Source organism: Balaenoptera physalus (assembly GCF_965194825.1).
Source record: "Balaenoptera physalus genome assembly, chromosome: 1".
Lineage (NCBI taxonomy): Eukaryota > Metazoa > Chordata > Mammalia > Artiodactyla > Balaenopteridae > Balaenoptera > Balaenoptera physalus.
This window is the reverse complement of record NC_138882.1, coordinates 178749153-178773002: the sequence shown is the minus strand read 5'-3', so window position 1 is coordinate 178773002 and position 23850 is coordinate 178749153. Positions and strand designations below refer to the sequence as shown.

General features: G+C 52.5%; 3 protein-coding genes and 1 pseudogene across 4 annotated transcripts; all 4 read left to right on the top strand.

Moving 5' to 3' along the window:
* Positions 1-285: 285 nt before the first annotated feature.
* C1QA (complement C1q A chain) lies at positions 286-3321 on the top strand. The gene is made up of 3 exons (XM_082449428.1): positions 286-391; positions 1334-1503; positions 2580-3321. Exons 2-3 carry the CDS (start codon positions 1341-1343, stop codon positions 3152-3154), a joined length of 738 nt encoding a protein of 245 aa, XP_082305554.1. The 5' UTR covers positions 286-391; positions 1334-1340; the 3' UTR covers positions 3155-3321.
* Positions 3322-6634: 3313 nt separating this feature from the next.
* Positions 6635-11441, top strand: C1QC (complement C1q C chain). The gene is made up of 3 exons (XM_082449487.1): positions 6635-6766; positions 7046-7238; positions 10600-11441. Exons 2-3 carry the CDS (start codon positions 7058-7060, stop codon positions 11154-11156), a joined length of 738 nt encoding a protein of 245 aa, XP_082305613.1. The 5' UTR covers positions 6635-6766; positions 7046-7057; the 3' UTR covers positions 11157-11441.
* Positions 11442-11880: 439 nt separating this feature from the next.
* Positions 11881-18013, top strand: LOC309654848 (heterogeneous nuclear ribonucleoproteins A2/B1 pseudogene; annotated as a pseudogene). The gene has a single exon. The product of its transcript is annotated as a heterogeneous nuclear ribonucleoproteins A2/B1 pseudogene (transcript).
* Positions 17904-23197, top strand: C1QB (complement C1q B chain). Its single transcript, XM_082449437.1, is given in 4 exon segments — positions 17904-18013; positions 21095-21104; positions 21106-21298; positions 22483-23197. Coding segments are annotated over 4 exon segments (873 nt in total). The 5' UTR covers positions 17904-17918; the 3' UTR covers positions 23058-23197.
* Positions 23198-23850: the final 653 nt, after the last annotated feature.

The following is a 23850-nucleotide window of genomic DNA, read 5'->3' as shown; positions in this document are numbered from 1 at the left end:
TGCTTTCATAATCATGAAAAAGTCTTACAAGTTACTGATTTTGTAAAGGTTCCTTCTGCCCTGATGTTCTAGGCCTCTATGGGTCTCACAGCCCTGCCCAGTATCCCCACCACGGCCCCCCCGGCAGACTCCCGGCCTGCTGTCCCTGTCCCCACACCATCTGTGGCTGGGGTAGGATGTCCCATGTCCCAGTCTTGCTGAGGTCTGCTCAAAATGTCCCTTGCAGGCCTGTGACCCTAGGGCAACACTGGGGGCAGTTCCAGGGAAGGAGAAAGGGAAGTGGGAAGGGATGTGAAAGTTGGCCACAGGCCAGCACCGCCCTGCTGGCTGTCCCACAGGGGTCCCTGGGTGAAGGGACGGGAGTATCCAGTGCGTGGACGACCAGACGCAGGTGAGGCCAGCGCTTGACAGGGAGGGAGCTGTAAAGTTCAGGGAACCAGGAGGGGTGGCCCAGGAGGCTGGACCGGGCAGGGAGGGAGGGAGAGCTCTGCTGGCTGGTTCTGTACCAGGACAGTGTTGCGGGGGTGGGGGGGGGTGGGGGGAAATGACCCTGATCTAGGACCCAGAATGAGTGAGTGGGGGGACCTTAACTCCAGGGGCTTGGGGGAGGGGGGAGGTAGTGACAGACCCATCAGCTGTAACCAAAGTTCCTGGGTCCTGCCCGCCCACCCCCAAAACACAAGAAGCTGGGAAATGGCTGTGGGTGTCAGAGGCCAGCAGAGGGGTCCCACGAAGGGATAGTGGGTGGCAGTCAGCCCTCTGTCCTCCAGTGGGTGCTGAAAGGGGCCGAGTGTGTGGAGGAGGGAGCAGACGTGTGTGTCAGGTGTTTGTGAATTCAGGTATCTATGCGCAGCTCTGCCATCTGGGTGAGAGGGTGTAAATTAAATGGGGAGCAGGCACTCAATAAATATTTGTTCAGTCATCTGTAGGAGTGTATGACTGTGTGTGTCCAGGTGAGTGCGTGGGGGGGGGGCACATGTCAGTTTGGGTGTCAGTTTGTGTGTCCAGGAGTGTGTGGTGGACTTTTGACTTTGCTTATTGTGTCGTGTAGGTGCGTGAGCAAAAAGCTGTGTTCGTGTGTAACTATATGGGTATGTTCAGTTGCATGTGTGTATCTGTGTGAGTTTGTGGTTCTGTGTGTGTGTTTGGGGTCCCTGGAGCTGGATGGAGGGTGGACATTGAAGGCCCTCGAGGAGGTGTGTGTGCAATGGTCGGGGAGATGATATATATAGATAGACAGAATTGGGCGGGGTTGGGGGGTTCAAGTGTGGGTGTTGGGTGTGTGTGAGTGTGTGATGTCCAGCCTGCCCAGGCCCTGCCCGTGTCTCCACAGGGACACCATGGAAGCCCCCTGGGGCTGGCTGGTGATCGGTGTGCTGGCCATATCCCTGGCCTCTTCGGTGACCCAGGACGTTTGCCGAGCACAGGATGGGAGGGACGGGGCCGCAGGAATACCCGGCCGACCCGGACGGCCAGGCCTCAAGGGGGAGCGAGGGGAGCAGGGTAAGCCCTCCCTCTGGACCCCAGCCCCTCATCCCTGGGCTTCACCTGGCCACCAGGGTGGAGGCTTGAGATGGCACTGAGAAACAGGAGTCCACCTGGGCCCACACATGAAGCCTCTCCAGTCTGCACTTGGTCCCAGGGGCTGAGGGGGGCCTATCCTTCTTCCAAGGCCATGTCCACAGGCCCCAGTGGCCTCTCTGTATCCCCTTTACTGCCCGGGTCCTCTTTCTTTGGCCTCACCTTCCTCCTCTGGACAGTGGGTCACTGCAAGCAATGAATATGAAAGGTCCCAAAGCTGTGTTCAGTCCTTGGCCTTTGTTCAGTTACCAGAAAGATTAATGCCCTTGGCTTTAGACTCAGGAGCCCTTGTCTTGCTGTGTGACCTTGAGCGACTTACTGATCCTCTCTGAGACTCAGTTTCCTCATCTGTAAAATGGAGAAATAACCCCACCTAGCACATCGAGAGGGATCAATTCATGGCAACTATCTTTTTTGCTTCCAGCTTCCCCACAACTCTGTCCCTGCTTCCCCCTTCCCTGCCCCTTCAGGCTTCAGAAGCTCTCATGTTCTAGAAAAAAAGGCTAAGGGTGAAGGGAAAGGGAGGAGGGCACGACCAGAGCAGGAAAGGAAAGTCTCATGTAATCGCCCTGAGCCTCCCAGTCCATAGCAGACCAGAAAGATCTGCATGGGCATTTGCAAACCATCTGCACACAGGCATCCTACATGTAGTCCCTGAACCTGAAGAAGTCAAGGTCAGTGCCCTGGGGGGAGTGTGGAGTGCAAGGCTGTGGGCAGGGGTACCGTGAAGCCAGTGGACTGCTTTTCCCAGAACCTGACACTCCCAAGTGCCTGCTCACATTTCTCTCCATTTTACAGATAAAGAAGCTGAGGCTCAGAGAGGTTGAGACACGTGCCCAAGGTCACACACAGCCAGTCAGAATCAATGTCTTGAAGGCCCAGACACTCCCCCTATCCTCTATCCCACAGCCGTCCGGGGTCCCAGCCACCTCCCTGAGGTCTGGAGGACACTAGACCAATTGGGACTCTCACTCCCAATCTGGCCTTTCTCCCCACAGGGGCCCCTGGTATCCGGACAGGCGTCCGTGGCCTTAAAGGAGACCAGGGAGAGCCTGGGCCCCCTGGAAAACCTGGCAGAATGGGCTACCCAGGGCCCAGCGGCCCCCTGGGGCCCCCTGGCCTCCCAGGGTTGAAGGGCATCAAGGGCAACCCAGGAAACGTCCAGGACCAGCTGCAGCCAGCCTTCTCGGCCGTGAGACGGAACCCTCCGATGGGCGGCAACGTGGTCATCTTTGACACGGTCATCACCAACCAGGACAGCCCATACCAGAGCCACTCGGGCCGGTTCATCTGCACTGTGCCGGGTTACTACTACTTCACCTTCCAGGTGGTGTCCAAGTGGGACATCTGCCTGTCCATCGTGTCCTTTGGCAGGGGCCAAGTCCAGCATTCCTTGGGCTTCTGTGACACCAACAGCAAAGGAATTTTCCAGGTGGTGTCCGGTGGTACGGTGTTCCAGCTCCAGCAGGGAGACCAGGTCTGGATTGAAAAAGACCCCAATAAGGGCCGCATTTACCAGGGTTCAGAGGCCGACAGCATCTTTAGCGGCTTCCTCATCTTCCCATCCACCTGAGCCCCTCCCCACCATGGCCCCCGCTTCCTGCTGTGTGACCCTGGCCCATTCACTCCACCTTTCTGGTGTCTATGCACTACTCTATAAAGTCGGGGTGCTGTTGCTTTAGCTGCCTGAAGGAAGATCATTTCTTGGAACTCTTCCTGGAATAAATACCTGAGTCCATGTCTGCTGACCTTGAAGTTCAGTTGCTACCCTGGTCATTGGGAGGGAGGCTTAAGAATGACAACAATTATTGAGTGCTTACAGGCCAGGCCTGCATTTAATATTTTACAATAAATATTTAGCAGGTCCTGGGAGCCTCATCGACCTGGGCTCAAATCCTGGGCCACCATTTACTTACTAGTTGTACAATTATGTGCATTTTATGTTACTTCAGTGAATCTCAGTTTCGTTATCTGTAAAGTGGGAATACTAATGGCACCTTCCTCAAAGGGTTGTTGGGAGGATTAAATGACTTAATATATGAAAATTACAGAGGAGTGCCTCGTGCATAGTAAGGGTTACATACGTTTTAGACTTAATTATATTTTGTTTAATCTTTACAGTTGAGCTCTGAGGTGGGTATTATGACCTTATTTTACAGAAAATGAAACTGAGGCTAGGGGGCTGGGACAAACTTAAAGCCCAAGGTTAGTGTGTAAGTGGAGAAGCTGGGGTTTGACTCCAAGTCTTACTGACACCCAAGCCTGTGTGTCTACCTACTACCCTAGCCAGCCTCCACAGACACACGCCTGACAATTGACACGTGTCATTTCCAACGCTCAACCAGAAAGGCAGATCCAAGGGCATCCAGAAGTCTTCCTGAAGCCAGGTTTCCCGAGGCCAGCGCTGGACTTCTACCCCGGCAGGCACAGAGGCTGGGGCTGTTGCCTGCTGGGTATCCCACCTGGGCTGGGGACTGGGAGGGTCTGGAATGTTTGTGGTGCGTTCCCAGGGTCCCACTTAGTCTGTCTGGGTGCTGCTCAGAAGCAAAAAGCCCCACTATGCCCTTCGTATGTGAGAAAAGTAAGGCGACCAGAAGTTCAGTCCTGAAAATGTCCAGCGTCCTGTGCTTTTTCCCAAAGGAAGCCGATTTTACCTTTGTGCTGCACACATTCACGTATGCACACACACGCACAAGAATACACATCACACTTGCACACACACCTCCCGAGATGCACGTGGACCCACATTCCTGGACCAAGACTCGTCTACTCCTCACCCACACACCCACTCCCTGAGATCCACCGGGTGCACCCCTGGATGCACTACTTACGCCTCCAGACCCACAGACGCACTCAAGGATACACATGCGTCATACCCGTGCACACCCACCTCGTACACCCATGTGCCCCCATCAACCATCAGTAGTGCTCTCACACACACGTGTTCCAGACACACCCCTGACACGAAGGTGCACACACCCTCCTCTCCCTCTGACATGCATGTGCCTTAGAAACACCTGTGATCTCCAAGTCCTCACGTACCCACCACCTCCACGCCCGCCTTCCCCACACACTCAAGACCCACTTTGGGGGGAGGCCCAGGCCCATCAACAGCCTTCGGGGGTCAGGAAGAAGAGAGTAAAGCTCTGCAGCCCCAGAGCAGTTCTGGACTCCTCAGCCCCCTTTGGGCCTCCACTCCGCCCCGATTCTCCCCCTGCCCACCCAGAACACACACACCCACGGACTGGGAAGAGAAACAGATCTGTGAGCACCTACTGTGTGCTGGACATTTTATAACCATGGATGCATTTAATCCCAACAAAATCGATGAGGACCCTGAGGCTCACAGAAAGGAGACATCTACCCAAGGTCACGCTGCCAGAAAGTGGCAGGGCCTGAACTTGAACCAGGTTTGCCTGACCCCAAAGTGAAGGGCTTCTTTCATTGCAACAGGGCTCAAAGACAATGTCAGGGGTAGGGGGCCCGTAAGAAGCTGGAGAGGCCAGGCTATAGAAATGGCGGTGCAGGGAGTGCCCCGCTGCTTCTTACCCTAAATTCCACCCATACCCACCCCTCTTTGCAGAGGCAAATCACTTGCCCCTCTGGAAGGAGGGGACCCAGCCGCAACCCAGGCGGGCGGGGCAGGGGCGGGCTGAGCGCAGGCTGAGGCTGCCACCTGCTGGAGAAGCCAGACCCGGGCGCGAAGGAGGTGAGGACTGAAGATGGGAGAGAGGCCTGGGTGCCATCGGCCGGGTCCCCCACCCCCCATAATGCTGTGTCCGTCATTTCTGCTCTCTCCAGCCTTCCACCCACCTGGGAATTCCAGGGCCAATTACATTCACGTTCTTGCTCTTGTTGCACACTCTGCAGCCCTGTGCCAGAGGATGGAGAGCCAGCTGGGGAGACTGAGGCCCTGAGGGTCACCCAGCAAAGCAGGGGCAGGGCTCGGAACTCTGCTCATGGCTGGCACAGGGCTAAGCACTGTGTATGCGTTAGCACTGCCCTGCATGGAAGCTACTGGAAACCCTCATTTACAGAGGAGAAATCAGTGCTCGGGGAGGTCAAACCACTCACTCACATGGGTGGCAGGAGTGGAATCAGGGCTGGAACCCTCCACTGCCCATCACCTCCTTCCTCTCCGGAATCTCATGTGAGGAGAAGAAAGAGAGGAGGGGCCTCTCTCAGCTCTGCCAGCCTGGCCTCGACTGCCAACCCCTCACTAGCCATAATAGGCTCTGAGACGAGAGGCCAGGGATGGAGGTGAGGGAGGGGGTGCTGGCAGGGAAGGTGGGATCATCAGGGGCCCCAGCAAAGGAAGAGGCACCAATATGAAAAGCCTGGTCCTCCCCCACCACCCAGTATACAGATGGGATGACTGAGACCTAGGGGCCAGTGGTTTGCTGAAGGCCTCGGGGCCAGGGAGTGGCGGGGCTGGAAGGAGAACCCAAGGCCGCTGACTTTGTAGCCAGAGGAATCTGTCGGCCACAGCAGGCTGCCTGCTGTCAAAGTTTGCCCTGGATGTCCACCCCCAAGTAAGGCAAATGGGAGGGGGCATATGGAAGTCTCTAGAATAAGACCTGTCACTTCACAAGTGCATATGAGGCTTGTTTCTGAGGGCAGCTAAGCAGAGGGGTCAGAACAAGGCTTTGGACCCAAGAAACCGTTCACTAAGTGACTTTGGGCAAGGGTTTTCACTTTCCTCAGCCTCAGTTTCCTCATCTATACAGGGGGAATTATAACTTCCCCCTAGGGATCTTGTGAAACAACGGGGTCTCAGGTACAGTAAATGGCAACAAACAGGGATGGGCATTAGCTGGGCTGAACTTGACTCTAGGGGAAGTCTGCCCAGGCGGCTGATGTTTACACGCGCACACACATATACGCACCCTTCAGCAGACCCGGGGCAGCGGACATTTCCTCATTTCAGACACTCATGACCTGGAGGTGGAAGGACACAGGGACATCACTGCGGTCAGCCTGGCTCAGCACCCAAGAGAAAGTATTGAGTCAGGAAAAATTATGGGAAAGGGGATGTGGTATTGGGGAGAGGAGGGGAGGGGACAGTGCAGTCTGCCCAGGCCCTTCTTGCTGTGTCCACGCTGACACAGTGTCCTCCTGCCTTGGAGAGGGGAAGCAGATCTGAGGACATCTCTGTGACCAGACCAGAAACCTCCCACCTGTCCAGGTGAGGGCAAATGGCAGCTTTTCCCCGCTGCCACTTCCTGAAACGTGGCCCCAGGGACAGCCTGATTTGTGAGAGGAAGGAGGGTCCCCATCTCCGCTAAGCCGGGGCCTGAGCTTGAAGAAGAGGCCCCATTCCCCATCCACTGGGCGGTCCCAAGGGGCGAGGGGCCGGGGAAGGGAGGTCAGCTCCTGAGGGCTGAGAAGGACGACTCCTGGGGAGAGAGAGGGTGAGGAGGGCAGGCCGGGGGCTGGGGGACAACTCAGCTCTCTCCCCATCCAGCTCCTTCCCCAAATGGACATGGGGTCCAACTCCTGGCCCCACCTTGTACCAAACCTGCTGCTGCTCTTGCTGGCACTGCCGCCTGGGGGCCAAGCCGGCACAAACTGCTATGGGATCGCCGGGATGCCGGGCCTTCCCGGGGCCCCAGGGAAGGATGGGTATGACGGATGGCCAGGGCCCAAGGGTGAACCAGGTGAGTCTGCTGGCCTGCTGGGGAGGGGTCACCTAGGGCCTGGGGGCAGGAGTCGGAAGTGTCCATCTGGGGCTGACTCTGGGGAAGGTGGACAGCTGCTTGATGGAGAGGAGTGTGGGTGGTCCCTCCGGCCACGCCTGCTCCCAGGGCAGAGTCTTAGCTCTTGTGGCAGGTCTATCCCCTCTCCCCCTCAGAGCCCAGGCTCCTCAGTTTCCCCATCTGATAACAGGGAGAGAACAAGAGCACCTGCCCTAGAAGGTGGCAGGGAGGATCACAGAAGACGATCCAGGTGAAAGCCTTTGGCAAACTCTAAAACGCTCTGCTACTATTGTATTCCAACCCCTCCACGACTTGCCCTGCAACATGGACCCCAGTGACTGTATACAATGCCCAGGTGGCCAGGGTTCAAGTACCAGCCCCACCACTTCCCACTGTGTGAACTTGCACAAGTTACATAACCTCCCAGTGCCTCAGTTTCCTCGTCTGTAAAATGGGGAGATGGTAGTACCTACTGCACAGGGGTGCTGTGATGATTAATAAAATTAAATATAAAACAGTACTAGCACGTGGTAGGTATCAGTAAGTGTGGGCTATGTTTGTTACTGCTGTTGTCATCTTTGTTTTTATCAGAGATGTGTGCTCCCTTCACTCCCTAGGATTCTGGGTAGTTGGAGGGGTAGGGAGTAAGGAGTCAGGATCACAGTCACAGAATCTTCTGTCGGAGATTCACGGGCAAACCCTAGCACGAGTGAAAAGGGCTGAGGACATGAACGGGCACCAGTGTTGGGTGAGAACTGGAGCCTGCTGGTGACTTGTCTGGGAGTAGGTGCACATCTGGGGGTGGAATGTGTCCAGAGTGGGCATGAGGGAGGCTGGGGTGTGGCTGGGCAGAGGTGACAGGGGTGGCAGAGGCACTGGGCGAGGGAGGCCAGTGGAGGGGAATGTCCTTAGGAATTTCCCACTGTCATCTTCCCTCCTGGCAATAGAGTGGAATTGTACCAACATTCCAGAAGGAATTCTCCAATTCAAGATGAGTCAAATGAAGCCCCCAGGTCTGCCATTTTTCCAGGACCCTGTACTTCACAGCTGTCTCTGGCCATCTCACTGTGTGGGATGGCTGATGGACACCAATTTTTTTTTATATAAATTTATTTTTTTTAATTTATTTATTTTTGGCTGCTTTGGGTCTTCATTGCTGTGCGCAGGCTTTCTCTAGTTTCAGAGAGCAGGGGCTACTCTTTGTTGAGGTGCGCGGGCTTCTCATTGCAGTGGCTTCTCTTGTTGCGGAGCACGGGCTCTAGGCACGTGGGCTTCATTAGTTGTGGCTCACAGGCTTAGTTGCTCCGCAGCATGTGGGATCTTCCCAGACCAGGGATCCAACCCGTGTCCCCTGCACTGGCAGGTGGATTCGCCACCACTGCGCCACCAGGGAAGTCCCGGACACCAATTTTTAGCTCCTAATTTGTACCAGGCACGGTTCCAAGTGCTCTATGTATATTCATCTCATGAGGTAGATAAAATTAACTCTATTTTACAAATGAGAAAACTGAGGCCAAAATCCTTTGAAGAAACGATTTACTCCCATTTTACAAATGTCAAAGCTGAGGTTCAGAGAGATTGAGCAACTTGCCCGAAGTCACACACTGAAATCCTGTCCAACTTCCAAGGCCACGCCCTTAATCGCTACCCTGCACTGCCTCTCAGGCCCCCTCCCCACTGCCGTATCCCACCCCTCCCTAGTTGGTTGCTGGAAGTCAACCTGAAGCATGAGACACAGCCCTGCTTAACATAGCTGACAGCCATCACCGAGACCTGACATTACTGAGCACTGCCTATGAGGTGCTCGGTACGTGCATTCTCCCACCCCACTCTGCCAGCAGCTCTGTGGGATCCGTTCTATTATGCCCTTATCTCAACTGGGCAAACAGAGGCTCTGGGAGGGGAGATCACCTGCCCGGGATCACGTGGCCTGACGCTTAGGTCTGCTGGGTTCTGATTCCCCACTCCTAACCCTGGGATCTAAAAGGCTCACAAGCTGCAGAAGATCCATCACAGTAGGTCTGCACAGACACCCACCCCAAAGGAAGTCGGAGGAGGAAGCAGCCACGAGGGCCAGCAGGGGTGGTCAGAGAGGGCTTCTTGGAAGAGGAGACTGGAGCCAGGCCCTAAAAGATGAGTATGGTTTGGACAAGGGGAGAAGCTCTTAGGGGCTCAGATAATTAAGGTGGTAACAAGAGTCAGACACTGACTGGGACTAGCCAGACTTGACTGTGAGTCCTGACTCCACCTCCTACCAGCTGCATGGCCTTGGGCAAGTTTCTGACCTCAGTTTCCTCATATGTAACATGAAGTAAGTTGAACCAGGCCAGTTGTCATAGGGGTTGAATTGGGCTGAGTGGGGCTGGGGGAGCTGGGGAAAGGCAGCCTCTGTGGTTCCATCCGGTGGATCCCATGTGCTAAGCTGGCCTGGGCCTGGGTGGTTCCAGCTCAGAAATGGAAACAGGTTTTGTGGGGCTCTGAATCTCATAAAATGTTGAGGATCCTCTTTAAGAAAAGTAATACAGAATTTGATGCGGGGGAGGGGGGAGGTCTCACAAATCTACACATGCTACAAAATTGTTTTAGAACTATAAACACACAAATAATGCATGTAGAAGTGGAGCTCTGTGGATCCTACAAAGGTTAATTTCTTGGTTTTGATTTCGTACTTTAGTTATGTAAGATCGGGGATAACTAAGTAAAGGGTACATGAGACTTCCTTGTCCTTTTTTTTTTTTTTTTTTGCAACATCCTGTGAATCTGTAATTATTTCAACATAAAAAGTTGAAAAAACTATAAATATAAAATTATGCAAAGGGTCTTGAAGGGGCCAGTGCAAGTAAATGGGGCCCAAAGCTTAAGTTTTATGACCTTTCCAGGAAATCTGCCTCTGACGAATCTTCTGATTTTTGTCAAGAAAAACTAAGAACCTAGACTTTTAGTTGAGGAGTTATCTGAGGCCGCATGCTCTCCGTGGGCTGACAGTCGTGGCCTCTGGCACGCTCTCTGAGATGCGGCCCAGCTCTGCCACCTCCTGAGCTGGCTGGTCCTACCCTCCTCTCCATCACAAACATGGAAACTGAGGCCGAGACGAGGCCGTGCTGTAGCCAAGGTCAGAGGGCAAGAACATGGGGAGGCAGGATTTGAACCAGGGTCTCCCTCCCCTCTTCTCCCTGCACGCTGCTCGCAGGTGAATAGGCCACCCTCTGGGGGAAAGAGAGTCCAGAGACCAAACCCTGGTGACATGTCCCCTGGAGGATAACCCTGTCCCTCTTCCCTGTCCCCTGCCCCATCACTTCCTTCCCACCTGCTCTCTCCCCAGGAATCCCAGCTATCCCTGGGACACGCGGACCCAAGGGTCAGAAGGGAGATCCTGGCACACCTGGCTATCCTGGGAAAAATGGTCCCATGGGAACCCCTGGAATTCCAGGGGCTCCCGGCAACATGGGACCCCCTGGGGACCCGGGCGATGAGGGCAGGTACAAGCAGAATCACCAGTCAGTATTCACTGTCACACGGCAGACAGTCCAGTTCCCGGCGCCCAACAGCCTGGTCAAGTTCAACTCGGTCATCACAAACCCGCAGAGGGATTACAACACGAACACTGGCAAGTTCACCTGCAAAGTTCCCGGCCTCTACTACTTTGTCTACTACACGTCACACACGGCCAACCTGTGTGTGCAGCTGTACCACAGCGGTGTCAAGGTGACCACCTTCTGTGACCACATGTCCAACAGCAAGCAGGTCAGCTCAGGTGGTGTGCTGCTGCAGATGCAGGTGGGCGAGCAGGTGTGGCTGGCGGTCAACGACTACAACGGCATGGTGGGCACTGAGGGCTCCGACAGCGTCTTCTCCGGCTTCCTGCTCTTCCCTGACTAGGGCAGGCAGGCCTGCTCCGCTCCCCGGGGCCACCCCATCTCCCTCAGCTTCCCTGCAAGAACCCACTGGGCCACACATCCTTGCTCAGGTCATCTCGCCACCGGATGGACTCCTCCTCCAGGAAGCCCACCCTGCCCTCCTGCCCTGAGTTCTCTCCCTCCTCCAAGCTCCTTCAGGAGTCACTGCTTTGACACTTAACCAACACCTTCTGATACTGTCATTAGTGTTTTCCAAGTCTTGGAAGAGGCAGAGAGATACATGAATAAATAATTAAATCAAAGACTATGCACGGCTCCGAATCCTCACTGCCAATTCCCTAAGAAGTAGTTCCCTTCATCTTCCACTTTGCCCCTGCCACAGCCATCTGTGGGCTCCAGATTCAGGCATGTAGCTGGTGTTCAGTAAAGCTTGGTGCCAAGGTTGAGACGCTCAGCACCATTTGGCCATTTGGGAGAGAGATGGTCCAATGTGGCTGAAGGCTGCAAGGGGTCCCCAAGGGGCCATCTGCTGTCACTTGTTTGGGTGAGAGGCACTGCTGTCATTAAAGGTATTCGTGCTCACAGGTAAACGGGAGTGAGTTTGCATTCCCAGACCTATGCTGACCGACGTTGAGTTTGGGGTCACCCATCACAAGAGGGGTTTGGGCTCAGGCAGGCCCAGCACAGATGAAGGCAAGATGGGCAATGAATTTGTGCTGAGTGAGTGAGTGAGTGAATTGGGGTGAATGAATGACTAAAAGCAGAGGGAATGAATAAGTAAAAAATCGTAATAGCTAACATTTATTGAGCACTCACTATACACCAGGCATTATGCTAACGCATCTATTAAATGATTTAATATTCGTAATTGTGCTCTAGGTGGGCATGGATGGGTGAGGGAGAGAGTGAGAATCTGACTCCTGGATGTCTGATTTTCCCCGAATAACTGAGACTCTGGGGGCCCCCAGGAGACCATCCAAAACCACTACTGCCCACAAGCCATCAGGGTTTCACTGTGAGACTGCTGAACAGTTGGGCCCAGCTGCCCCGATCCTTGTTGGAGGACCAGGAAGCCGGCCGTAAGCTGCTGCACTCTCGCTGCACTCACCATGAGAAGGGGTTGACAGTTCGGGTTCAAAAAGATAAAAAGTGTAACTTTCCTGTGCAGATTGAGGGTCCGGCCTCAGAGCCCAGTGAAACCCAAGGCTCACTCAGGCCAGGAAAAACCACCCCAGCCTGATTGGGCTCTCAGCTTGGTTCCAAAAGGCCCCACAAGGCCCCACAGAGCTCACAGAGGCATGAGATGGGCTGTAACAGCAGAGGCTGGAGCTCAGCTCTCCAACCACCGCCATCCACTTTGGCTCCTTTGTTCCTGAAGGAAGCTGTTTCACACCCCCATAGCTTTGCCAATGATGTTCCTTCATTCTGTAGAGCCCCCACCCGGCTCATACAAATCCTCCGTCCACTTAGATAATACACACTCAGCTGTCAGGAATCAACACAAAGATCACCTCCTCCATGAAGCCTTCTCTGATTCTCCCCTTCGTGTTCCCACAGGGTCCTCCACCGACTTGGACCACAGATTCATGACTTGTTAGAGCCCAGGTTCCCAAATCTGGGGGTGCAACAAAATTACCTGCAGACTTATTTATAAAATAAAAAAACAGATTTCTGGACCCAAGCCTGTTACACAAAGGGGTTTGGGAAGGACTGCTATTTCCAGCAAGCTACAGGCTGTCTACATCTCAGGAGTGGGTCTCAGGACAGCTCTTGGGACTAGGGGAACCTGCATTGACCTGTTTCACCAATCAGCCTATTCTGAAAAATTGAAAGTTGCTCAAGGTTGATTCAAGGGCGGCAGCGGCTCCAGAGGCAGCAGCGCCGGGTCCCCATGGAGGTGCTCCTAGAGCTGTTTTCCTGGAGCAGTGGAAGTTCTGACCGCAGGGTCAGGACCCATCAGGTTTGTGTTCTCACCATAGCGCAAGGGCCAGTTCGGTTCCTGTTCGTGCCCTGAGATCTCCCTCATCCCCCTGAGTTTCGGGAAAATGGCTGAAGCTAGTAAGCCCATGATGAAGAAAGCTCCAAAATCTGTTCCTTTGGAGAGGAATAAGAGAGAAAAGGAACAATTCCGTAAACTCTTTATTGGTGGTTTGAGCTCTGAAACCACAGAAGAAAGTCTGTGGAACTACTACCAGCAATGGGGATATCTTACAGACTGTGTGTTAATACGGGAAACTGTAAGCCAAAAATCAAGAAGATTTGGTTTTGTCACGTTTTCATCCATGGCTGAGGTTGATGCTGTCATGGCTGCCAGACCTCATTCCATTGATGGGAAAACGGTTACGCCCAAACGTGCTGTCCCAAGAGAGGACTATGGAAAGCCGGGGGCTCTTGTCACTGTGAAGAAGCTGTTTGTTGGTGGAATTGCAGAAGATACTGAGGAACATCATCTTAGAGATTACTTTGAGAAATATGGAAAAATCAATGCCATTGAAATAATTACTGATGGGCAGTCAGGCAAGAAAAGAGGCTTTGGGTTTGTTGCTTTTGATGACCATGATCCCGTGGATAAGATTGTGTTGCAGAAAAATCATACCATCAATGGTCATCATGCAGAAGTAAGAAAGGCCTTGTCTAGACAAGAAATGCAAGAAGGCCAATGTTCTAGAAGTGGAAGAGGAAGAACCGCTGGTTTTGTATATTTTCATGGTGGTGGGGGAAAGTTTGGAGCAGGAAATTTTGGAGGAAGGAACTTTAGAGGACGATCTGATGGATATGGAAGAGGACATACATTTGGGGATGGCTATCATGGGTCTGGAGGTGGCAATTTGGGGGTTAGCCCTGGTTATGGAGGAGGACGAGGAGGATATGGTGGTGGATATGGCAACCAGGATGGGAGCTCCAGAGCTGGTTATGACAACTATGGAAGAAGAAATTATGGAAGTCAAAATTACAGTGATTTGGAGAATTATAAGCAGAAACCCTCTAAGTACGAATTACTGAAGAGTGGAAAACTTAGTGGCAGCAGGAACATGGGAGGATCATATAGTGGAGGAAACTATGGTCCAAGAGGCAGTGGAGGAAGAGGGGGTTATGGACAGACAAGATGATATTGAGCTTCTTATTTGCCATGGGCTTGACTGTATAAATAGAGAATTACAGCCCAGAGGTAACAGAAGAGCTTTAGGTTATCGAAATAACAATGTTCAGGAAACCCTTATCTCAGTCATGCATAAATATGCAGTGATATGGCAGAAGACACCAGAGCAGGTACACAGAGCCATTTTGTGAGCGGACTCAATTATGTAAGAACATTACCTTCCTGTGGAGGAAAGGCTATAAAAAATGCTTTTGAAACAGTTTCTTAGCTTTTGAATTGTTGTGTCTTTCCAGTGGTCTCTATAAAAGTGTGGAAGCATCCCTTCTTTGATAATGTCAAATTTCAAAGTTTTGGGTGACATGTGAAACCTCTTTCAAGATTTTTCTCAAAGTTCTGAAAGACTATTAGCCAGAACCATGGTGTAATAAGACATAACATCATTCTTCTAAAAAAAAATCTATTTCGTGTGTAGAGTTAAGAAGCTGTTGTACATTTAAGATTTAATACAATAATTCTAAAGGTAAAACAGTAGTAGTTTGTCCTCTTTGATAATTTTGCACTTTTAGTTTTTACCTTTTAAATGTTTTTCTTGTTTTATGATATCAAATTTTGAAGTGTAATGATATGACTTACCTATATTATGAAATGGTTACCAAAAAAAACTTTTTCTTCTTGTGATGAATAGGATCTATTGCCTTAACAACTTTTATAGAATCCTACAGCTGTGCTCATTTTGGCCTTCTTGTACATTCCATCTTTTGTAATGGTGAGTAACTGGTCATGTATCTATTGGTCATTTGGATATCTTCTTTGGATAAACGTCGATTCAGTTCCTTAGTCCATATTATAGTTTGATTATTTGCTATTGTGGCGTATGAGTTTTTGTTGTACATTACCTGTTTTGTATTTATTTACCTTATAACTGGAAGTTTGTACCTTTGAACAACCTTTATCCTGTATTTCCTCCCACCGGTTTTCTGCTGCTGGGAGCCACAAGCATGATGCATGATTTTTTTTCTGTGAGTTTAATCATTTTTTTCGGGATTTCACAGATAAATATGATCATACAAAAAAAGAAGGGTTTGGGGAGGACAGAGACATGGGTGGGTGGACGGTCCGCCAGGCAAAGTCAATGCACGAGGTCCACCACCTGGCCTTTCTGCACTTATTTCCTTACAGGTCTGCATCCCTCACCGGACTGTGAGCATTCTTGAGGGCGGGGCCACTTTGATACAGGCCAGGCGCATAGTAGGGGCATGGGAAACGTGTCCGATGAGAAGGAAGGAGAGATGAAGACACACACACACACACACACACACACACACACACACACACAGCAATAACAGAGGCCAGGGCCTAGGAACTCGGCCTGGTCCACAGAGTCTGAGAGCCCCTGGCAGGGACAAGGCGGGGGTCATGGGGCCGCTCCACCTACAGCTCACCTCCAGCAGCCACTTAGCAGTCCGCCCGGCAATGCCACAAATGATACATCTTTCTTCTCATTTCTCTTTTGTTTAAAAAATCAATGCACCGTTTATGTAGGCCACGGTGTCAGATCAGAAACCTGTACTTCGGAAACGACCATTTTTGTACCATTTTTATTTTCCATAATTGTTTCTTTGTTGTTCTCTCTTTGCCAGGAGAGACAGGCCTTTGAAAATGCCAGCTTGTCTGCTGGGCTGAGGGGAGCTGGGGGAGGGCTTTTAAGGGGGATAGAAAGGGTGGGACAGGAGCTAGTACGAGGCACCCCAAGGAGCAGGGGGCCTCTTTCAGACCACGGGATGTGGAAGGGTCTTAGGCTTCCCTTCCACCCTCTGTAGGGATTGTCCCCTCTCTATCAGGGATGCAAGCCAGCGTTTTAAGGGTACAGAGGCCAGCTGGCTCTCACTCAGGGGCCAAGGGTCTCCCTAGCTCCTGACCCCTAATCCAGGCATGGCTCCTGTGCCTCCAGGCTCCAAGATTTCTGTCTTCTCTTCAGAGAAATCACACTACTCCCAGGTCTGCCTTGGGTGCCTACTGAGGGCTGGGCACTCAGCTAGGCCCTGGATATGCGGGGTTACCTCACTGGCCCCACAATCACCCCAGGAGGGGGTGCCCATGCCCCTGACTCATATACGGGGAAACTGAGGCCAATAAACACGCCTGACGCCACATAGCTAGAAAGAGGTAGGCCTGGGATTCAAACTTAGGAAGGGCTGATTCCAAAGCCCGTGCCCTGACCCCCCCACCCTGCTGCTTCCTGTTCTTAGGCTCATTCTGTTTCTACCCCAAATTCAAGCCCATCTTTTCCCATTTTTACCAGCCACCAAATCATTGGAGGGTCTATAGTTGGCTGAACCCAGAGACCCTTGGGTTTTATCACACGAGTCTCTTCTTTCCCTATCACCCTCGGCAGTAAACACTTAATTTCCGCCAAGAAGCATCCACAAGCCCAACGATTTTCTCTCTCTAAGCACAGATGTCAAGAGAGCCCTCCTGACCTATGGCAGCTCCTGGGACTTGCTGGGCAACCATCCCTGAGAGGGGCATCACGTTGCTTTAGACGCAGCCTCGGTAAGAGGGCTGATATCCCGGTGCCAGGGATGCCTGGTTCCAAGTCCTGCATCTGCCACTAGCGAGAGCTGTGGGCTCCAGCAGCTACTTCTTGTGACATTCATCACAGGAGCAATGAACCATTGTGTCCCTTGATGTTTAATACCGGTCTCCCCCAGGAGAAGAGACACTCCATGGGGCAGGACCCAGGGCTGATTTGCTTATGGCTCTATCGCCAGTGTACATAGAGGCTCATGATAAATATTTGCTGAACAATGCTCTCTCCCCTCTGGGCCTCGGTTTCCCCATATATAAAATAAGCGGCCCGGGCTGGGTGACCTGCAAGCCCCTCTCCTGCCCGAACTTGCTGTGATTCCAGGATCTACGAGCAACAAGCTCCTGCCTGTGCCTATTACAGGCATCAGCTACAGGTCTGTGGGAAGCAGAGGAAGGGGTATAAGTAAATAATGACCACATTTTAAATTCATTTTTCATTATTAGATTATTTTCTGAGAACAGGGAAAGAGCCGGGGTGTAGAAGGGAAAGAAAGCAGAAGAGATGAGCCCAGGAAGAGGAGGCCTGGGACATGGTATGATATTAACAATTAACATGTGCACTGCACTTTACAGTTTACCCTCCTCTTTCTCCTCCGCTCTCCCATCTGAGCCCCCCAGTGCAATCTGTAGAGCAAGTGCAATTATGGTCCCACCATATGGCAGAGGAAATTGGGGCTCCCTTGGGTTCCCTTGGCTGAGAATGTTTAGTTGGTAAGTGGCAGAGCCAGCATATGAATCAAAGTTCCTGACTCCAAATCCAGCCCTCGGGCACCAGGCCAGCCATGTTTCCATCTCATTGAGGAACACCCCTGTTCCTGAAGAAATTCATGAGGTCAGGGGCCTTGGCAGGCAAGCCCCCAGTTGTGGACATTCTCCCGGAACAGCCCGTTTCCCCCGAAAGCTGCTGAGCTGGCAAAACCAAACTGGCCACCCACCCATCCTATTTACAGTAAACCCCTCCAGATTGCAGAAACGGGACCTGAAACTGCCTGAGGACAGCAGAACACGGTGAGAATGGGGTGACAGGGAGGAGGGCCGGCCTGCTGGGCCCCTGGGTGGGGACTGTCAGGGGAAGGCCCTTGTTCTCGCTGGAGAATGGAACTTCCGCTTTGGACTGAGAACAGGAGGCTCCCGGCTCCCGGTCCCACTGCTGCCCAGCCCAGCGGCATCAGAGGACACCAGGTTCCCAGGTGAGGATGGGGCTCGGCGCCTGGGGGGACTGGCGGGCAGGACCAATATGGCAGAGGGTGGTGATTCCCAAAGGCTCTGCATCCCCTGCCTCAGAGCCACCTGGAGTGTCTGACAGTGAGGATTCCTGGACCCAATCTCAGACCTCGGGAGTCAAACTCTCTGGGGGTCAGCTTGGGAGTCTGCTGCTACCTGGGGCCCCAGGTAATGGGGAGGCACCAGGATAAAGGCTTTGGGGTCACCAAGACTGGAGCTGAGCCCTGCTTCTGCCTCTCAGGTGCTGGTGATCTGGGCCAAGTCACATGACCTCTCTCAGCCTGGACGCTCTCTGGGGATAACAGAACCTTTCAGGGCTGCTGTGAGCCCTAAAGGATATCAGCTCAGCCAGCGCTGTCCCCCATGGGGTTTGGATGGGTTTGAATGGGGAGCAGGTTTGAATCTCAGCCACACCAGGGCTGCGTGACCTTGATCGAGGTTCCCGCCCTCTCCACTGCCCAGTTTCTTCGTCTGTGAAATGAGAAAGCAGGGGTGCTTTCCCAGGGGGCTGCTGTAAGGACCAAATTAAATGAGAGAACGTGGCCTGTGAAGTGTTTGGCACAGAGCCTGGCACCTGCTAAGTGCCCAACGCATTGATTATTAAGGGTGTCAAATTGTCGTTGTGTAAAACCTCCAGCCAGATAAGCAGGATAATCCCCAGAGCCACCCTCTCTTGGGAGCGTGACAGAGCCTAAGCTGGTCACTCGTGGCCCTGGTCACACCCACATTTGCAGCCCCCCTTTCCTTGGTACCCAGTACAGCCCCTGGTCTAATTCAGCTCCTGGTCTGAGCCATGAACTGATTAGGAGCAGACCGAGGGGGCTGAGGCTGACTTTCTGAGCACATGAGCCCCACATCAGCAGGTTTTTCTGGGCTGGCACAGGCCTCATGAGGCAGAGGGGGCAGGGGTCTGGCCACAGCCCCACCATTAGCCAGCTCACTGGGTGATTTGGGGAGGGTTGTTTTCTAATGTTTGCATCTCAGTTTCCTCATCGGCAAGGTGGGAAAATAATCACAACCCACTTCCCTGGAGTGCTGTGAGGATCAGAAAACCCCAGCTACGGGTCTGAACTAGAGCCCAAAACCCTATCATTCTTCCCCAGCCATGGCCTCACCTGGATCCCCACGGTTATCTTGGGAGATGAGCAGGGACCCCTCTGCTCTCCTATTTTAAGAGCAGGAAACTGCTCAGCCTTTGTGGGCTGAGGGGTAATGAGGGAAAGGCTTCCTGGAGGAAAAATGCTTTGACCTGGGCCTGGAAAGATGGAGAGAATTTGGATCTGGGCAAAGGTGGAATGGGCTGCCTCAGAAGGTAATGAGCTTCCCATCACTGAGATGGTACAAGTCATGGACGGAAGGGGCCTTGGCAGAGATGTTATTAAGGAGACTTAACAGTAGGCTGAGGGTCCCTCAAGAAGTTAAACACAGAATTACCATAAGACCCAGTAATTCCACTCCTGAGTATATACTCAAGAATTGAAAACAAGTTTCAAACAATTCCTTGTACATGAATGTTCACATTAGCACTAGTCACAGTAGGCAAAAGGTGGAAACTTCCCAAATGCCCATCAATAATGAATGGATAAACAAATTGTAATCTGTCCATACAATGGAATATTATTAAGCCATAAGAAGGAATGAAGTACTGATCCATGCTACAATGTAGATGAACCTCAGAAACATTATGCTAAATGAAGTAAGCCAGACACAAAAGTTCACAGTGTATATAATTCCAATTATATGAAATATCCAGAATAGGTAAATCCATAGAGTCAAAAAAGCAGATTGGCGGTTGTCAGGGGGGAAGTGGGATTTGGGGGTAACTACTTAGTGAGTACAGAATATTATTTGGGTGTTATTGAAGTGATGGAAATATTTTGGAACTAGATAGACGAGGCGGTTGTACAACATTGTGAATGTGCTAAATGCCACTGAAATGTTCACTTTAAAATGGTTACTTTTATGTTATGTGAATGTCACCTCGATTTAAAAAAGAAAAAAAGAAGAAGCTAAGCGTTGGACTAGATGAATTTTAAGGTCCCTTCTGTCCTGAGAATCGATGCCATGGGCACTGGCCATGCTGACCAGCTCAAGACAGCCCAGGGCTTCTTCCTCGTTCCCCGGATTAGGAAGGGGCAAGCGCCGTCCTCTCACCGGGGCCCCCAGCCTTTGGAGGGACCTGAGAATATTCTGCCAGAAGAAGGGGCCTGGTGCACCGGCAGGGACACCGGCTTCCACGCCATACAGGCCTGGCTTTGAGTCCCGGCTTCGGTCCTTCCTCTGTTACCCTGAGCGAGTGACCTGACCTCCCTGAACCTCAGTCTCCTCTTCGGTGTAGAAAAATTGGTTCTTCCATGCAGGGCTGCTCTGAGGATGTGACGTGGCCCGCTTTGGAAGCAGCATAGGCAGCCCGAACTCAGAAGTTCTAATGACTGAGAACACTTGGAATAAAATCCCAAACCACAGCTATCAAGACCCTGACCTCCGGTCCTCCGACCCCTGACTCCCCTCTGGCTACACTGGCCTCCCTGCTGATCCTCCACATTTCCGACTCTGTGCTGCCTCTGGCCCTTTGCCCTCCCTGTCCTTTTCTCCTGGAACATTCTTGCCCCAGCTCTGTCTGAACCTTCAGGTCTCGGCCTAAACATCACTTCTCAGAGATGCCTCCCTTGTATAAAAAAACTTTCCTGGTGGGAAAGTCTATAGTCTACAGACTATAGACTTTCCTGGTGGTAAGTCTGTAGACTTTCCTGGTGGGAGGACTTCCCTCACAAAACCAGCCCTCCAGGCACCCTTTAATGTCGGCCAGGGCACTCACCACGGTCTATAACTAGTTCTATTGACTTGTATGTTGACCTGTTTATTGTCTCCCAGACTGTCAGCTCCATGAGGGCAGGGACCACATCTGCCTTGTTCATCAGCGAATCTCCAGCACCCAGAACAGGGTCCGGGGGATAAGGCACTCAGTGAACACAGGAACAAGTGAAGGAGTGAATGAACAAACCATGGCCGTCACCTACCGCATCTTCCTGTCCCCCCCCCCACAGGAAGCAGCTGAGACAGGGCCGTGATGAAGACCCCGCGGGGCGGCGCCCCAGTGCTGCTGCCGCTGATGCTCCTGAGTCTGCTACACGCCTCCCGGGCCCAGAGTGGCTGCACTGGGCCCCCGGCCATCCCTGGCATCCCGGGCATCCCCGGGAAACCGGGCTCCGACGGCAAACCAGGGACTCCAGGGATAAAGGGAGAGAAAGGTACTGTGGACTTTGGGAACAGACTAGTGTCACTGACCAAGGTCCCATCTCTTACCTCCCAAGTCCCAGTTGCCCACCTTAGGGATTGCAAAACACTTGCAAATCCATCAGCTTGCTGAGCCCTCCACAATAACTTTGCAAGGAAGGAATTCTGATTCCCATTTTACAGATGGGAAAACTGATGTCCAAAAGGCTACTGACTTGCCCAAGGGAACCCAGTAAATGTTGAGGCTGAGGCCAAACCATGGCTCTCTTACCACTAAATCCACTGCAGTCACACAGTCCTGGGTTGTTACCTCCAGGGTAGGTGGCTTCGCCTCTCTGAATTGCTATTTCCTCACCTGTAAAATGTGGATAATGATTCTTTTTCAGAGTTGTCACAGGGCTCAAATGAGACTTCCTGCCATAAAACCCTCCTGTAAGATGTAGTCCATGCGTTCATTTAACCGTAGCCTTCCGCTGTCCTCACGTAATCTCACAATCCCACAATCCCACAAAATATCGTCATGCTCACGATCCCACAAAATATCATCATCCCCATTTTACAGATGAGGAAGCTGAGCCTTGGAGAATGTGACTCAGTCAAGGTGACCCAACTAATAATGGCAGATGTGACATGAGAAACACATCTGCCTGTCCTCTGAGCCCATGTTCACAGCCACTATACTCTGCCACTCTACTGGAAAAGGTTTTATCTTGTGTTCTGCCAAACCAAGGAGGAGTAGCTGTTTGGAGTGGTGGAGTGAGAAGGATTCTAATAGTCGCTTCCGGGTTCAGCAAGAAAGAATGCGTGATTGATGAGGGATGTGTGCCATCAGGGAGGGGGTGGAGAGGGATAGCACGTGTGCCCAGAATTCCTGATCCCTGCTCCAGGCTTAAGCCTGTATGAGCTGGTGAGGAGGGCAGGTCCAGCACCTTCCTGAGGGAGACACCGCTCCCCACCCCACGGGCATCGGTCCCCATTACTGTCAAGCACATCTCAGACTCGGAAAGCTGGGCTGGAAGGAGACTCGGAGGCCCTCCCCGACATCCCGTCCTCTTGTTCACAGATGGGGAGCTGAGGCCCAGAGAAAAGCAGGGACCTGTCTGAGGTTACGCAGCCAGGCTCCCTGCCTCCCAGCCCAGCTCTTTCCGGGTTCTCAGCGACCTCTGGTCCCCTCATATCTCTTGTCTCTGCCTTCCAGGGCTGCCAGGGCTAGCTGGAGACCATGGTGAGCTTGGAGAGAAGGGGGACCCAGGGTTTCCTGGGATTCCGGGAAAAGTCGGCCCCAAGGGCCCCGTTGGCCCCAAAGGTGCCCCAGGGCCTCCCGGAGTCCATGGCCCCAAGGGTGAATCAGGAGACTACAAGGCCACGCAGAAAATCGCCTTCTCGGCCACACGCACCATCAACAGCCCCCTGAGGAGGGACCAGGTCATCCGCTTCGACCACATGATCACCAACACCAACAACAACTACGAGTATCGAAACGGCAAGTTCACGTGCAGGGTGCCCGGCCTCTACTACTTCACCTACCACGCCAGCTCTCGAGGGAACCTGTGCGTAAACCTCATGCGGGGCCGGGAGCAGACACAGAAGGTGCTCACTTTCTGCGACTATGTCTACAACACCTTCCAGGTGACCACGGGCAGCGTCGTGCTCAAGCTGGAGCTGGGGGAGACCGTCTTCCTGCAGGCCACCGACAAGAATGCCCTGGTAGGCATCGATGGGGCCAACAGCATTTTCACCGGGTTCCTGCTCTTCCCAGATGCAGAGGTGTGACCTGTGGGTCCAATTCACCCCCTCCCCTGCCAGCCACGCTCTCTTTACCCCCAACACCAGCCCCCACCTGGCCAAAACACACACTAGGGCTCCATGGATGTTGCTGAATGAATGAGTAAATAAACTTTTCAAGGCCAAGGGACAGTGGTCTAATTCAAATCTGTGTCCCAGCGACTGGCACATGGTAGGTGCTCAGAAATGTTGCTTGAATGCTGCTTGAATGACTGAACAATGAATGAATGAATGAGCTCTGAAAGCAGAAGCTCTATCTAATTGGTGGTGACTGGAGGGCCAGACTTTGTGTCCAGTTCTGTGCCAGACACACAATGGGAGATGGGGAGGGAACACCATCTGTTGAGTACCTATAAGCTCCAAACACTGGGCTAGACCCTTTCCCCCTTCTCTCATTAATCCTTGCACTCATCCTTGGAGATAGGTTAAATCGTGCCCAATTCACAGAGGAGAAAACTGAGGATCAGAGGGATGAAGGGGTTGCCCTTGATCCCACAGAAGAGCTGGGAGGGCAGATCTGCCCACTGATAACTGAGACCTCTTTCAAGGCAAGGCATCTAGGCCCCTAAAGGGGTATTCTCTGTGTAACATCACAAACCTCCACCCAAGGGATCAAGGAGCCCTTCTTCAGTCTTAAGTGACCTTGGAATCAAGACCGTTCCCCTTCTGATTCTCACCACATGCTCTCCCTCCCAATGTCTTCCCAGCCTGGCTCAAGCTCAGCCATCCAGTCAGAACACACGTCACTCCCCTGCTCAATAACCTTCAGTGGCTCCCCACT

Coding starts and splice junctions, on each gene's coding strand:
- C1QC (XM_082449487.1), top strand. CDS start 7,058: ATGGACATGGGGTCCAACTCCTGGCCCCACCTTGTACCAAACCTGCTG. Junction 7,239..10,599: donor AGGGCCCAAGGGTGAACCAG/GTGAGTCTGCTG, acceptor CTCTCTCCCCAG/GAATCCCAGCTATCCCTGGG.
- C1QA (XM_082449428.1), top strand. CDS start 1,341: ATGGAAGCCCCCTGGGGCTGGCTGGTGATCGGTGTGCTGGCCATATCC. Junction 1,504..2,579: donor GGGGGAGCGAGGGGAGCAGG/GTAAGCCCTCCC, acceptor TTCTCCCCACAG/GGGCCCCTGGTATCCGGACA.